Source organism: Balaenoptera physalus (assembly GCF_965194825.1).
Source record: "Balaenoptera physalus genome assembly, chromosome: 5".
Classification (NCBI taxonomy): Eukaryota; Metazoa; Chordata; class Mammalia; order Artiodactyla; family Balaenopteridae; genus Balaenoptera; species Balaenoptera physalus.
In genome coordinates this window covers 32186578-32202339 of record NC_138884.1, presented here as the reverse complement: position 1 = coordinate 32202339, position 15762 = coordinate 32186578, and the positions used below count along the sequence as shown (strand labels likewise).

At 47.7% G+C, this 15762-nt stretch overlaps 1 protein-coding gene across 1 annotated transcript; it reads right to left on the bottom strand.

The window, feature by feature from the left end:
* Window positions 1-10615: 10615 nt before the first annotated feature.
* Window positions 10616-12481, bottom strand: POU4F2 (POU class 4 homeobox 2). Its single transcript, XM_082462035.1, has 2 exons — window positions 12025-12481; window positions 10616-11571 (listed from the first exon to the last, which is right to left on the bottom strand). The coding sequence occupies exons 1-2, from the start codon at window positions 12307-12309 to the stop codon at window positions 10630-10632; spliced, it is 1227 nt and encodes a 408-aa protein (XP_082318161.1). The 5' UTR covers window positions 12310-12481; the 3' UTR covers window positions 10616-10629.
* Between the last annotated feature and the right edge of the window lie 3281 nt (window positions 12482-15762).

Genomic DNA, 15762 nt, shown 5'->3' with positions numbered 1-15762 from the left:
TCAGCTCTCATTTTGTCTGACAGCAACATCCAGCCTCCCCTCTGTTTTCCACTGGCTGTTGGATGCTCCGTGTGATGGCAGAATTGGATGGTAAAAACTAACTTGGAAAAATAAAACTTAGAATTATGTGAATAGCAAAATTAATCACAAAACTGCAGAATTCTGATCTCACTGGGTTGGGAGAGAGAAAAGTGGCTGAGCTTTTTAGAATGCCAAGCGATGTTTGGCACATTACAGCTTAGAGAGCTGGATTTGCTTCTTCTTCCACTTTTTCCTCCTGCCCAGAGTGGATAAATCATGTCACCTTTAGGGAATTTTGTGATTTTTATTTACAGTGAATGAACTCATATTCTCCAGATTAATTCCCAGCTATGTGGTACTTCCACTCCTCCTGCGGACACATAGAGGATACCTGACCAAATGGGGCCGCTCTGGCTCCCTGTGATGTGCCCTTTCTATTTCATTATAGCTCTCTTTTCTCTTTTGGGCATCTACACTATCTAAGATAGGGAGACGGCAGATGTGGTCACTCTGCATGTCTTCCTCTCCCCGGGGAAAAGTAGAGATCATCTCCTATTAACCACCCATCTCCCCCCATACTCCCTCTTTTTCCTTGTTCACCTCTCAAACTCTGAGTGAATCCCAAGGGGGATAAAAATAAGTCTTACTGAAAAAGAAGGCAGCATGAGGGGGAAAAAAATCAATGAAATGATTTAGGAAATGGAAGAATGGGCCCCTCTGACAATACTGTAATTAAAAGCTCTCAGGGCTCCAAAGTGAAAAGTTGATGAAAGAAAAGTGCAAGTTGCCAACTGATTCTTATCTAACCCATTTAGGACCATTTCGCGGAAGTTAGAGACTTAATTTAGGGACGTGAACCCCACGTCCTCAGAAACGACTTTCCTCTCAAAAGGAATCAGAAATCCTAGCTGGGCAGCCAGGGTCTGGGTTCTCTTCCCCACTCACCACCCACCCCCTAACCCCACCCCAAAGACCAAAGACTCTGGAGGAAGAGGAGAAAGCGGTTGCCCTCATTCTGGTTCCAGGTGAAGACGTGAGTGGCGTTGTTAATTAGAACCTCGAAGATGGTACCAAAATGACACTTACAACCGGTGAGCCAGGCCGCCCTCTCCGGAAGCCACGCTGAAGTCCGGGAGAGCCCAGAGCCTGAAGCACTGAATCCTGATTTCGCAGGGAACCCTCGATCTAATTCTGGCTCCTCACCCCCGCTGAGTCCAGCCACAGGTCCTGTCCTCACGCCCATCCTGGGAGCCACAGACCGCTTCCCTCTCGGAGCCAGAGGTGCTGCCCCAAAGACACCATGTTTGAGCTCTGCGTAAAGGCAGGATGGGCAGGAAGTACACCTGTGGCAAACAGAAGGTCAGAGCCTGTTGGTGCACTAAGAAGAGGCACGCACGGAGTCTCGAGAATCTTCCCAGGCGAATCGCGTGTCTTGGATAGACTAAGAAGGAGAGATTTTGAGTGAGTTTGAAAAGTTTCACCAAGGCATGCGGGCCCCAGGGAATGGCTCTGAGTGAACCTGTGTGTTGGTGTGTGAACGTCCAGCTACATGTGTGTTACTGAATGACAAACAACGAGGAAAATGCCCGCGTTGCAGCAGGGGATCTCCACTTCTCTTCCAGTCTGTGGCTTCAGGCCAAGCCTGCAGAGGCTCCGTGTACTCTCGTCAGAGGTATGCCTCCCCCGCACTGCAAAGTGATTTGGTTCACCTAGGATTGGAACAGAAAAGGTGACTATTCCGGGCAAGAGTCAGGGGCCTTCCTGTGACATCTACCCTTACCTATATGGGCCCTGGACTGCTGTTGAACTTGGAGCATACGGTGACTGCCCCCCACACAACAGGATTACTGCCTTCTGCCACCTTCGCCTCCAACACCTTACACAACCAGGCCAATAACTCCCCAAGCCAAGGACCTACTCTGTCCCTAGAAATCAGGGAGCCTCCACCCCTTTTAACCAAAATGCACAAAGATGCAGACTGCCATTTAGCAAAGCCCTGGGGGCCCACTGGGAAAGTCGGACTGTCTGGCCCTGTGTGTATTAACCCTCCATCTCCTGGTGAGTCCACCAACCTCCGAGTCACACAGGCCTTCTGAAAATGCAGTCACTACCCCAGCCACTCGTGCAGAGGGTGTTGATTTATGCCCTCCAATCACTTACAAACCCATCAATTACTTGTTTGATTTTTTAAACCAAATCCTACCGATTAACGGGACGACTTTGGCATCTTACAAGTATTCCAGAAGCCAGTTGACTTCTTTCAAAAATATTGGACGCATACTTCTCATCTTCTTGTAGCCTCAAATTATTTAGGGAAATCGGGAAGCTACAAGAGAACCCGCCCATCAAAAACAACAAGAACAACAACGGCAACAAAAAACTCACCAATAGGCCCACATTAAGACTTTGAATATGCTCCCAAGGTCCAGAAAATGGGAGGGTTATGGGGAAAGAGGAACTAATGTGTTTATGAAGAATTATAACAAAATTTGAAGAACCACGACTCAGACCCTAGGGGAGGGTGAGCGGACGCAGGCTTCCGTTGGCTACTGCGAAGTCTGGGGATGGGGGAGGGCTCTTGCTTTCCGCCGAGTGACAGCTGGAGTAATGGCTGCAGACCCAGTGCTGGGGCGGGGGGTGGTGAGGCTGGGTGGGGGCAGTAATTACGAGCCAGGCTCACCCGCCTCCCTACTTTAGAGCGAATGCGTTCCTTTTGCGCGTCCAGCTGCGCGCTCGGCTAGCTGCTCGGCCTCGGGGCATCCTGGAGCCTGAATCGCTGGGAGAGCAGGGGTGAGTGCTAGAGAACTTTAAATCGAGGTTCCTAAAAGGCTTCTGAACTAGAAAGTCCCCAAGGTCTCAGCCTGGCAGGGCTGTGGAGTAAAAGAAGGCTGAGCAGAGACTGCTCCGCGCCCAGCAGCCCTCCACCCCTCGGCCCGCATTAGGGACCCGGTAGAAAGTGAGCGGTGGGGGTCGGTGCTGAAGGGGGTAGCAGCCCGGGAAGCAGCGGTCCATCTGATCTGGCTGCACAGGACTGAAACCCTTCCACGCGGGTGGAAGGAAAAGCGAGGCCAGGTGCCAGCCTAATCCCACCACCTCTCCTCCCGGTCCACAAAGCTCAAACCCTCAGAAGGCGCAAGCGCTCCCTTGGGCCCCGAACCTGAAGTTAAGTGTACACCGAGGGATCCGCGCTGGGGAGGTTGGAGAGGAGGGGAGAGGGGTAGGAGTTAGGTTCTCCACCTCCTCCCGCCGCCTCCCTCCCGCAGGCTGGAAGCCTCACGTAGTCTGGGATTTTTTCAGAATAATTGATGGGTCCAGTTCTCCAGAGCTTTCCCGGAGAGAGCGCGGCGGACCGCGCTAGAATTTAAATAGAAGTGATTAGTAAAATGCAAGGGGGCGAGGCGCCCGGGCCTCTCTTTCTCGCAGGTTCCTGGCTGCGCGCCTGGCAAGGCGCCTGCACCCCGCAGGCTCTGGGGGCCACGCGGGGCCAGGGCAAGCTCGTCCGGCGCAGAGGGCGGCTCTGCTCCCCGCCCCCTAAAGCTGTGCACTGTAACAGTCACCCCCTCCCAATCAGTTTCTCATCAACGTGCACCCGGACCTGGAGGAGAGGGGAATTGGGACTGGCAGGCAACCCAAGGCCGGCGGGTGTAAGTGATGGTAAGCCAGCGGGTGGGTGCAAAGATCTTGATTCCTGTGCACCGCCAGAGCCGGCCAGGCAATCACGAAGCCTTAGCCTTGAACAGAGAGGAAAGGCTCTCGGTGACCACTGACCCCGCGCCCTGGTTCTCACACGCACAGTTCCCTTTCGCTACCGCTGCCCTCACCGGTAGGTCCTCGCTCCAGGCTGCCAGGGTCGCGGAACTCAAGGCGCCCCTTCACTTACCCAAAGCTCTAAGAAGGTTCCCCTCCACAAAGAAGTGACCTAGGCTGGGGAAAGCCTTCGCCTTCCCTCTCTCTCTCACATCCCTATCTCATCGATTTGTTCCTGAAAAGGGGGCTGTGCATTCTTATAACGTCTACAGCCAATTAATATTGCATTAACTCTATTAAAAAAAACAAAAAACAAAAAAAAGCACCAGAATACTGCACCCTATCAAAGCCATCTATTATTCACGGAAATGTAATTGGAGACCTAAGATATGTGTGTTACAGGCCAATGGAGGAAAACAGAGTCGTGACAATATTTCAGAAAGGAAGGGGATCCGAGGGTATCTAATATTTAATTTCAAGTCTGTGGTTTTCTAATTCGAGATTAAAAGCAGTCACGTCTTTGAAGCCAGACAGTTGGTATAAATGTACAGTTAAAATATTCTATTCCACAGTCCCTAGACAGAGCTCTCTGCTCGTCCCAGGCTTCATTAAATTTTTATTATCATCCCAGACTAGAGCAGGGAATGAGCGGAAAGACTGTCCATCTAATTGCAATTGATAAAAAAAAAAAAGCTCTTAGATTCCCCCCTCATTTTAATATATTAACAGTAGTTTTCTTCATACGTCCAGTGTTTCCCAGCCCTGTGATACACACACTTTATCACACAGATACGTTTTCCACTTTCCAGCAGGCACCAGGCTTGACTGTCTTCTCTGCCCTTTGAGAAGGCCTAGGGGTGGGGTGGGAGTGGAGGGAGAAAGGGTAGTGGAGACTGGTTTCAGAAAGTGATGCTATATGGGGGAAAAAGAAAAAAGGTGACATCAGTTCTTGAAGCATCTGGCGAAAGATCAACGAGAGACAACATTTGCACTAAGCTGGTTCTTCCTGTAGCAAGATGAAAGCATATTGTTACCCAAACAAAACAAACAGATTATTAGACCAGGCTGCACTTTTCGACAGCCTTTCCACTGCGTGGGATGAAAGCAGAGCGTACTATTTTCATTTTATTTCTTTCTTTCTCACTGCTGCCCCCAAACACACACACACGCACACACGCACAAACACACAGACACCTCAAAACGTTTGTTCTTCTTGAGCCTTCTTCATATGCTACTAATCGGACTGTCACACCAGATGCCTGTATGTGTGTGTGTGTGTGTGTGTGTGTGTGTGTGTGTCAGTGTGAGTATTCAGGAAGCCTGTCTCAACAAGGGTACTTCAAAAAATTTTGAAACTGGTGTAAATAAAGCGTTTCATCTCTAAGTAGAATAAAACCCACAGTTTGCTTTCTGAGCAGCTTCCTATTATCACATCGCCACTTAATTTTATTTCTATTCTCTCCAAGTTAAATAGAAAGACTGGCTCACAAGGGAGCTGCCATGTGCCTACAGACTGGGGATGTCAAGCAGAGAGACTCACTGTGCAAACTTAATTTCAATTCCCGAGGAGGATTTCACATTCCGGCTGGCTGTGACCCACAGTAATTAGCTGAGATAACTAATGATTACTTACTTATTCCTTGTAATTATCTGGATTTAATAATACGCTGTGTAATTTATTAATTCGCTCATAATAGCCTTTCAGGACAGGGAATGTCTCCTTTAAAGGAGAAAAGCAGGGAAATTTTAGTGATTATTTTTTTACATTGTCATAAATCTGTCTCCTGACAAATGCAGACTTCAGGAATATTTCTATCATCATAACTATCCAGGAACCTTTGTCTTCCTTTTCGTCCTATCAGGATACCAATCCAACTTCTTCTTTTTTTTTTTTTTTCCTTCTGTTGCAGCCCCTCCCTCCAAGGCTAACTAAAAAGTAAAGCATAGTTTTGAGTTCTAATGTGGACCATTTACCTAGAAATATAAATTGTTGTTGCCAAACAATTGAAAGGATGAATTTCTAAACTTACTGTTATGGCTTGCTTAGAAAAATTTGAGCTTCATCTTCTGAATAATATACCTTTTAAGATCAAGTGAATTTTTTAATGCCTTTTCCACCATCTCCTCAAGGGCTTCCCCAACACATAGATCAAAATGAATTGATTCATTTAAAGTTTAAAATAAAGCATTTTTACCCCCCAAATTCCAATTCTCTTGGCAAAAAGAGGTCCCAGAATCTGTCCTTGATAGTAAAAAAAAAACTTAGTTACGTATTGTTATTTATTTTTAAAATACATTTTATAGAAGATAGGAGAGTGTTACATTGAATGTAAAGCCCAGTTATTTCATTTGCTTTTTCATATTTCCATTATTTTTCCCCAAGCTGTGTATCAATGAAACTTAATCTATAAAGAACTGACCAACTGATTTAATGTCAAATTTCAAAAAAAATTGCAGATAATAGTATTATCCAATTGGTGTAGAGAGTACTTAGCTCTCAACCAGGCCACAATGATCTTTGCTATTAGTCACTATTCCATTCCATTTTAGACTTAAATGATTACCCATTGAATCATTTGGATCATTTGCCTTTAAAGAAGTTAAAAGAAAATAAACTACATAATTCTGAAACGTCATATTGAGGAAGATTAGGTATGCAGCTAAGTCAATTCATAAAATACCTTTTTCTGATAAAATCGTCATTGTGGACCTTTAGGGGAAAAAATTAGGAAAGGAGTCATGAATGCCAATGGATTTGATTGATATGACAAGGGTCTTCAGACACAATTTGCTATTTATCTATCTGAGTATTTTGAAATCCAATACCAACTGGATATTTCTCAACAGTTTATAAACAGATTCTTCTAGTTTTACCTTTAATTTCTTCTTTAAGACCAATCCTCTTCAAATCTCTTTGTTTTGGTATATCTCTGCAACTATCATTCACTTAAAAACTTTCAGAATATATTTCTTTTTAAAGTTCTGCTTTTCTCATAAAACAAACACATTTAAGCAGGCTTAAATAATGGATATAATTTCCGTTTTGTAGGCAAGAAATTTTTTTTACCCTTGTGATAACATCAAGAAGATGAATTTAAAATGTGATAGTTGTAGAAGTCCAGGAACACAGGAGACAAAGAACAGTTGATGAATGAAGGGGGAAATATAGGTGTTCACTATCAACTGTTGAAGTAAACGGATAGCTGCTTTCCTGTCACATTCCTTACAACAATCTAGGACAAACATGCATACACGCAAGCTATCATATATTTCAAAATGCACTAAAAAGAACACCTATTTTATTTCTATCCATTATACTTCTTAATTTCTACTACTTTTACAGTATTTCTCTCTTCATTTAAAGATGTTATATTTGTAGAAAGAAAACACAAGCACACCTGTCTTTCCCCTAACTGACTCCCCTTCCTCCTAACACACATTTCCTGGATGCTTAGTTAACAGCCACATATGGGAAGGAGGAGGCGTTATTTACTGAAGATAATTTTTATTCTAGATCAGAAAGTCTGGTTTGCTATACATTCAAGCCATTTAATTCATTTTCCGCACTCCAGAAAAAGTAAGCAAGCAGAAAGTTCTCCAGTTGGCTAGAACTGTATGGTCAAACGTGTTGGAGCAAGACTGAGTCATGTGGTTACTATCCGTGGTGCTGAAACCAGTACCTAGTACAGTGAGATTGGAGACTGGCTGTTTGAAAAGATTTTCAGGAAAACTGAATCTAATAGTAGGGTGTAAAGTGGAAGAAAGGACACTCAGCCTTCACAACACAGAAATAAAATTGAACTATCAATATCACTATATATGAAATTACAATTCTTTCTTTTAAATCTCCACAACTTTCTGTATTTCCTTAGATATCTATGCAATGTATCTCATTATTTCTAAATGGACATATGGATTTTGTTCTTTCAGGTGCCTTTTATTCAGTTATAGGGAAAGAAGTCCCTCCACCCATTATCCATCCAACTTTCAGAACTCTTTTTGTTACATCTGAAAGTCATAATCAGTTTTCCAACAACATTTCATTCCAACTTGAGCCACTATAACAATTTTCATTGACTCATGGGATGTTTCCTTACCTCATCCTCAAAATAAGAAATATTCCAAGACAGTTCCATATTAGAGAGGTAACAGCTCTGGTTAGCAGAATTACCCATGGAGGATGGCCTGATTCCTCTCTCTTGTTGTACCTATAATTAATATGATGCTTTCATCATTAATAATGTAAATATCTAAACCAGAGCTTTCCTGAAAAATAAAAACTTTGAAAACTTAACATGTTGCCCAAATATTGTAGGAAGTCTGAAAATTATTAAAATTTGTGAGGAGGTTTTTTTAAACTAAGATCAGAAAAATAAAAGTCAGTGTATCAAATAGGCAAAATTTCTTTGTGCCAAACCACCAGTAGACAGACTTCCGCCAACTCTGGCGTCTGGATGAGTCATAGAAAGGGGGCAAAATTTTGCTCCCTCTAACCACCCAGGATTTCTTCCTCAGCCCTACTCTGCCTCTTGCAGAATGTGAGTTTCCTTAAAGGTCATGGCAATGGAGAGAGAGAGAGGGCAAGAGAAAGAGAGAGAGAGAGGTGCTTTACTTCATAACCCAGTAACCTAGGTGCTTTGTGCTCTGGCTGTGGGGCACTGCTCTCCAGGAGTGGTGACTGAACTGAGAACTCTGGTGGGCCATCCCCTAGGTCTCAGCCAGGGTGTCCTATTCCACCAACCAGGCCTTGACACTTGCCACACCCAGTCTCCCAGTGCTGCCAAAAACTCAACTGGGTTCCTTTCTTTTACCCATGCAATACCTCTGCTCACAAAGATGGTCTTCGCAGAATTTTGCTGATCTGGAGAAAGAACTTCAAGAGAGGTATTTGGAGCCAAATGTTGTGACCTCATCTGGGCAGAAAAGCAAAGCACCCTGTGAGATGAGCTCTGGCTATGAGAAGGCTATTATAAACCCTGTTCTTTTATATTTTCCTAGAGAAACACCCTCTACTAAATCCAAGCCAGACTTTGGCAACAACCACTGCATTATAAACCGTTAAAATGTGTTTCTGCTTTAAAAAAATCCCCCATCAAAATAACTCCCATGTAAATGATTTAAAACAACATCACATTTTAAAAGCCATTTAATTTCAATAGCATATTTTAATGAAAAAAAAAGCAGCATACTTTGCCAATAAAACATTAAAATCATCTCTTCATGAAAGACAATCAAACAACACCAAAAATAACTTAATACATTACCATAGTAAATAAACCATCTATTAACAAAAACAAGAAACCAGGTCATATACAGAACTCAAGACTTCAGAGAGCCTTAAATGGAACAGCAATACAGCAAAATTTGTAAGAATATATCTATATGTGCATCATTTTGAATGAAGTATTTACAGTAGATAAGGTACCAGTCATCATGTACCTAATTTTTGTTGTTGTTTCAAAAGAATTCTACCAAACAATGTGAATTTACAAGCAGTGCACTGTCTTTCTTATAGTTCAAATTTGTTTTCCTACAAACAAACCTCCGAAAGGAAAAACGGAAGGATTCTTGTAAATGTTAAAATGTAGTCAACAGAGCAATTGAAAACTAGAAGACTGAAATACCTTGGTGAAATCTTAGAATCTGGAAGGGCAAACACCAAGTGACAAATGCACCTAAAGCTAGAAAATGATGTATCATAGTCATGCTTCCAACTGCTTGACTTCTTCTCTTCCATTAGAGGTGTGTGTGTGTGTGTGTGTGTGTGTGTCTAAGAGTGAGTGAGAGAGTGCCTGTGTAGCAGGGACAATGTGGGAATCCCCATTAAATATGTAACGAAGTAAACAATACTTTGGACAGTGAATCAGGTCTACACGATTAAGACATCCATTACTGAGTGTCGACTCACAAATCAGAACACTACCAGTAAAAACAAAGAAAAAGCAATCTTCATTCAAAGTGAGAATATACAAATGGGCCAAAAGGAACATAGTATAAGAGGAAAGCTGTAAAAATTCAGTAAACTCATCAAACAAAAAAAATTTTTTAACTTCACTAGCCATACGTTCTCCCGTTTTTGAAGAGTAAATAAGTTTAATTAATTAGAATGTGCACAAATTAAGTTGCTAGAGAGATAAATTAATAATTTACAGAGGGTTGTTCAGCAATAATCTAATAATAGCTTTCAAGATCAGTGAACACAGCAGGCGCAACTCCTTCCTTAAGCATTAACACTTTAGAGAAGGAAGAAGGGGGTAAGAACCACAATAAAAATATATATATAATATACAGTGTAAATGCAGAAAATCTGCCATCTTTTTTTTTTAAATTCAAAATACTTTAGAGATGTCTCTATCACATTAAGCATCAACTCTAGTTTAAAGTTTCAGTCCTGAATCAATTTCTATTTCTGAAAAATAGCTGCAAAGTGTACTTTTAAACTTGAACAAGGGTGATGTCTTTAGGAATAAAAACAAATCTTACTTGATCATTCTGGGGGCCTTTTAAAAGGCTGTCTCGTCTGCCTTCCTGCAAACAGCCAGCTCCAGACTTCCTCTGAAGAGGCCGAGGTGCCTTTTCCGGGTGGGGTGGGGTCGAAAGGGGCAACTTTGCTACAACTTGACAAATCCCTTCTTTTGTTACTCTTTCCCTTGAGAAATCGTTTCACATTCTCACCGGGCTTGGGCTCAGTGGCTTGCTCGTTCGCTCGCTCTCCAATCCTCGCTTTCTCTGGATTCACATTTAATGGAATTGTTTCTCGTCGCGAAAAGTGGGGGAGTGGGGGGGGGGGAAAGGCAGGAGAGAGAGGGAGGGAAAAGAGGAGATGAGGAGGGGCCTGTCCCTGGAGAGGCCGTGGGTCTCCTAAATGCCCGCGGAATATTTCATTCTTTTCTGTTTCTGCCTCTGGTTGCAGAACCAGACGCGCACCACGTTCTTCTTAAGGTCCAGCTTCTCAGCGATGGCGGCGATCTTCTCGGAAGAGGGCCGCGGCTGGATGGCGAAGTAGGCTTCGAGCGAGCGCTTCTCCGGCGCCGCGATGGACGTGCGCTTGCGCTTCTTCTCCGCGCCGTTGAAGAGCTCCGGCTTGGTGAGCTTCTCGCGGTGAGACTTCTCCGCCTCCTCTAGCCACGCTTGCAGGATGGGTTTGAGCGCGATCATATTGTTGTGAGACAACGTGAGAGACTCGAACCTGCAGATGGTGCTCTGGCTGAGCGAGCCCACGCCGGGGATCTTGAGGTTGGCCAGCGCGGAGCCCACATCGGCCTGGGTCACCCCCAGCTTGATGCGTCGCTGCTTGAAGCGCTCGGCGAACGCCTCCAGGTCCCGGGGGTCGGCGTCCACGTCGCTCATGCAGCCCATGTGTGAGGGCAGCCCGTGCGCGTGGGCCATGCTGAGAGCGGCTTGGTGCATGGGGTTCATGGTAGCCATGGGCGGCGCGTGAGCTGGAGTGGACACCACGGCGCCGTCGGGGCCCGCCATGGCACCCAGCGCTAGCCCGGGACTCAGGTGCTCCAGCAACTCGCCCTCAAGCGCCTGATGCGGCTGATGGTGGTGATGGTGGTGGTGGTGGTGGTGGTGGTGCGTGCCCGCCAGCGCGGACGGGTGCGAGATGGGCACCGACGAAGAGGAGGCAGCCGACGTGCACGGGATGGTATTCATGGTGTGGTAGGTGGCGTCCGGCTTGAAGGGGCTGTGGTGGGGCGGGTGATGGTGGTGGCTCTTGCTCTGGGAGACGATGTCCACCGCCGCCAGAGCCTCGGCGCGGGCCAGCAGACTCTCATCCAGCCCGCCGAATATATTGCTCTGCAATTGCAAGTAAAAGGCACACATCACTCTCAGCGGGGAATTGTGCGCACTCTCTCCGGAAGCTCCGGCCCAGAGCTCGACACCGCCGCCGCGCCTACAACATTCCCAGAACGTTAAAAATAAATTTAAAAAATAAAAAAATAATAATAACAATCCTGAAACTAGCAGGTGAGGAGGAGAGAAGGGAAGCCACGGAGAGAAGCCACGAGTGCACGAGGAGGAGGAAAGTGAGCCTGCAAACACAACACAACACAACACGCGCACAGGCAACATTCCAGGTCTTAAAAATTAATATGAAAGGAAAGACCCGCTGAATACATAAGAGAGAGAGGGGGGAAAATGGGTTGGAGGTGCGGGGTGATTTGCTGTGCAGACATGAAAAAAACATCAAGCAGATAAAGGGGGCTGTCAAAATGTGCCTTTAAGCGGTGATTATGCAGAAATACGCACCGGTGGGGTTGGAAGACACGCTCTCCGCATCGCCTCGGAGCCCCCGCCGCTGCCGCCGCTGCTGCCACTGCTACTGGAGCTGCTGCTCCGGCCTCCACCGCCCCCGCCACTGCCGCCACCGCCGCCAGCATTGCTCGAGCTGCTAGGAGAGCTGGTGGAGGGCGCCGCGGGTGCAGAGGACCCGGGCGAGGCGCTGTGCAATGCCGAGTACTTGGGCTCCACGTGCAGGCTGCCGCCGTGCGGCATGCTGAACGCCTGCTTGCTGTTCAGGGACATCATCATCATCTTCCCGGCCTGCCCGCGCGTTTGTATGTGGCGCACGCAGCTGGCCCCGGTTGCCGGGACCCTCCGCAGAAGCGCTGGGCGAGAGCCGGAGCGGGGAAGGGCGAGGCAGAGTTGCTCTCACTCGCCGGCGCTCCGAGCTCGGCGCGCCTTGCCCCGGCTCCGCGCTCCACCGCTGGCTACGAGGTCAGTGTGCGCTGATGCTGGGCTCCGCTTGGCGCTGGCTGCAGACCTGGGCACGCGAAACTGCCCCGCGCTTCGCGGCCGCCGAGTTATACTCCCCTCTCCCCGCGCCTGCCCCCGCACCCCCGCCCGCCCTCCCTCCCTCCCGCGCGCCCCCGCCCTCCCCTGCCTGAAAGCGCAGGCTTCTCCTGCTCGGATTCTGGCGTCGCCCCTTCTCCCTCTCGGCTTCCTCCAGGCTTTGGTCCTTTCTGCTCTCCCGACACCCGCCTCCCGCTCCCCCGCCGCGCCCTCCACCTCCCCTTCCTGCCCCCGCCGGCGCTCTGATGCCGCCTCCCCTTCCCTGCGCCCCGCAGCTCTCACTTACAGCAGTGCCCCTGCTCAAACCCACGCCCCCCCGGCCAGGTCTGCGCTCCAGTCGCGGAGCACTTCCTACCTAAGAGCCGGCCTCCTGCCCCTCCTGCTTCTCCCACTCCGTCTCCGTCTCGCGGGGAAAAGAAACTACTAAATAAAGTTGCGGACCAAGGCAGCCTTGGGTGGGATTTTCCCTAGACTACAAGGAACGCCTCTTACCTAGCTGCCTCCCCCGCCTCCTGCTTACCGCTAAGTTCCAGGCCTCCGCCCCCAACTCGGCCCGCCTCTCCCCGCAGCTCGGGTGACCCTGATCCCTGGCTCGCCACCACAGTGGAGAACGCGGACCCTGCCGCCGACCTGGATGCTCTGCTCTGCTCTGCGCTTCCGGCTGGTACGAGCAGCCCTTGGCGCTTCTCTCCGCGCCCCCTCGGCCTGGCGGGTGCCTGGTGCCAAAGAGACCTGGGGTCCGCAGGGCTGCAGGGCTTTCTCTTACTCGGTTTCTCACAGCTCTCAGCGGATTGGACGGCAGAGGAGAGTGCTCCGGTCGCCTGTGCGCATGCGACTCCTCCCCCCCCACCCCCGCCAGCCAGACCCCCGTGTACTCCCCCAACGCCACCACCGACAGACACTCCTCTCCACCCTCTTTTCTCTTCCTCCAGATCTTCCTCCTCCTCCTCCCTGTCTCCAGTGCAGTGTGAGTTGGGTCTTGGGCGGATCCACTGGCAAACCCTGCCACTTCATTAGCCACAATCAAAGGAGGAAGGGGCAACTGACGGAGAGGCAGGGCCAGAGATCACAGAGCGCATGTGCCGCAGAATATCCCCCCACACACTCACCCTAGTAAACACACACACACGCCCTCAGGGGCTGGCACAAGCCCCACTTATCTTCATTTCCACAGCCGCTCGGTGCAGAGAGCCTATTTTTAGCCAACACTTTGCTCGCACTTTTGTCCCATCGTGGACCACTTTTCTTAGAAGTGGACACACACTCTTAGTTCCATTTGTAAAAGAAGCAGACAACCTCTCCTACACACACGCGCGCCGCCTTCCTCTCCTCCCCGCTCCGGTCTTCTCTCTACTTTCCTCTGTGCTGGGGCTGCTGTCACCTCCCCAGAGCGCGGGAGGAGCGGGGTACAAGCGAGGGTGGAAGGCCCTAAGACCGGGACGCTGGAGCCCGCCGGTGGCCCGACCCGGACGGGGATGGCTGGGAGCAGGTGCAGGCACACGGTGCCTGGGGAAGGCGAGCAGGTGCGAGAGCAGGCGGCAGGCCTGAGAGGCGCTGGCGCGCGCTGGGACGAAACAGAGTGGGAACGAGCGTGGCGAAGGGGGACCCTCGAGTGGTCAGCGCCTGGAAGCCCCGCGGCGGCGGCAAGTAGGGGGTCTCTCGTTCACCCATGACCCCTGCGGGGCGAGATGGCAGGTTCAAGTCGGGAGCTCAGTCCTCGGGAGTCGCCAGAGTACCAGGCAGGCTGCCGCAAACGGCGCGCGACGGGCTCTGTCCATGGTGCTTAACCCCCTTGCAACCCCGGGGCATGCCTTCCTCCTACCTTATGTGGAGGAAAATAATAAATAGCAGCCGAAGGGAATTCCTACCAGCAGTGTTCCTGAGCAGAAGCCCGGAGAAGCCTGGACGCGGGACTGGAGAGGGGGTGTTGACATGAATGAATGTGTCTTGCGCCGGTCGGTTCAAGTAAATGCTTAGGTGTTTAATTTCTACCTCAACAACAGCCAGGGTAATTTCAAGGAAATAAAAAAATGACATTGCACAGCTCTCACTGTCTCAAGATTCGAGAAATGAAATAAATCAAAGTTAAAGGCTTGAGTATCATTTAATTATAGTGCGAATAGCGCTTTGAAAGAAGTAGAACAACATCTCTAAACAAATTATGACTGGGCCAGGAAGGAATTATTAGATTGAAATTTCATTTAGGCTCGGGAGACACCGCGCTTCACTGTGTAATCTGCTATGCCTCATCTGATTTGTATGCTTAATTCAGCTTGACGAATTTATTAGTTTTCATAATAGTGAAAAAATTGAGCAGTACTATGGGCTAATGCATTGTGTGTACTATAAATTGTATGTCATCGTGGAAAGGCTAAAGTCTATAGAAATCTTGTATTAACGTCGGTATAGGCGGGAGGATTTTCGTGCAAACCTTGGAGAGGTTCACGCCAAACTCCAGTGTTGCTGGGTCTCACTGGTCCATTAACGTATCGTCATACTAATTAGACTACTTCATCAGTGATATAATTTCAAACTTCAAATTATGTTCTAATTAACAAGGGTTGTCCAATCTGCTTAATCTTCAAAAGGCTTTGGATGGTCTAATTAGTATAAACTGTTGAGCATCTCTAAAGCCTAAAAAAAAAATCCATTAAAATATTTTCGGTATGTATTCTATCAATACTGTGTAAGAACCAAAGGGCTAAAAGTGAGAGTGGAGGAGGAAAATAAATGGAAGGCAAAGGTCTGCATCTACCAGTTCCCCCAGATTATAATACTAAGTGAATCACGGGAGAAACTTTTGGGTATTGCACCTCCTAAACAGGGTGTTTATGTGTTTAAATAAAGGCATAAGAATATCAAGGAGAAAAAAAAACCCACAAGGGGAAAAAATTCTTCTCTTTCATTAGGTGCCTAATTAGATGTAAAGTGAAAAGCAACCCTGAGGAGTTTCCCAAGCATTATTGTGGCATCCGTCAGCTGAACTTGGATTGCAAAATCAAATATTTGGGGGTGTTTTGAACCTCTCCCTCTCCCCTCCCCCTTCATTGAGCTTAATTACTTGCAATAGTTGTTTTAATGTATGTTGTCACCCGGGAGTATTGAGAAATGCATGTCGTTAATACGAATTAATCTTGATTTTAATAGCAACTGACAACTGATCTCCAAAATGCTAAACACTTGTCACCACTTCAT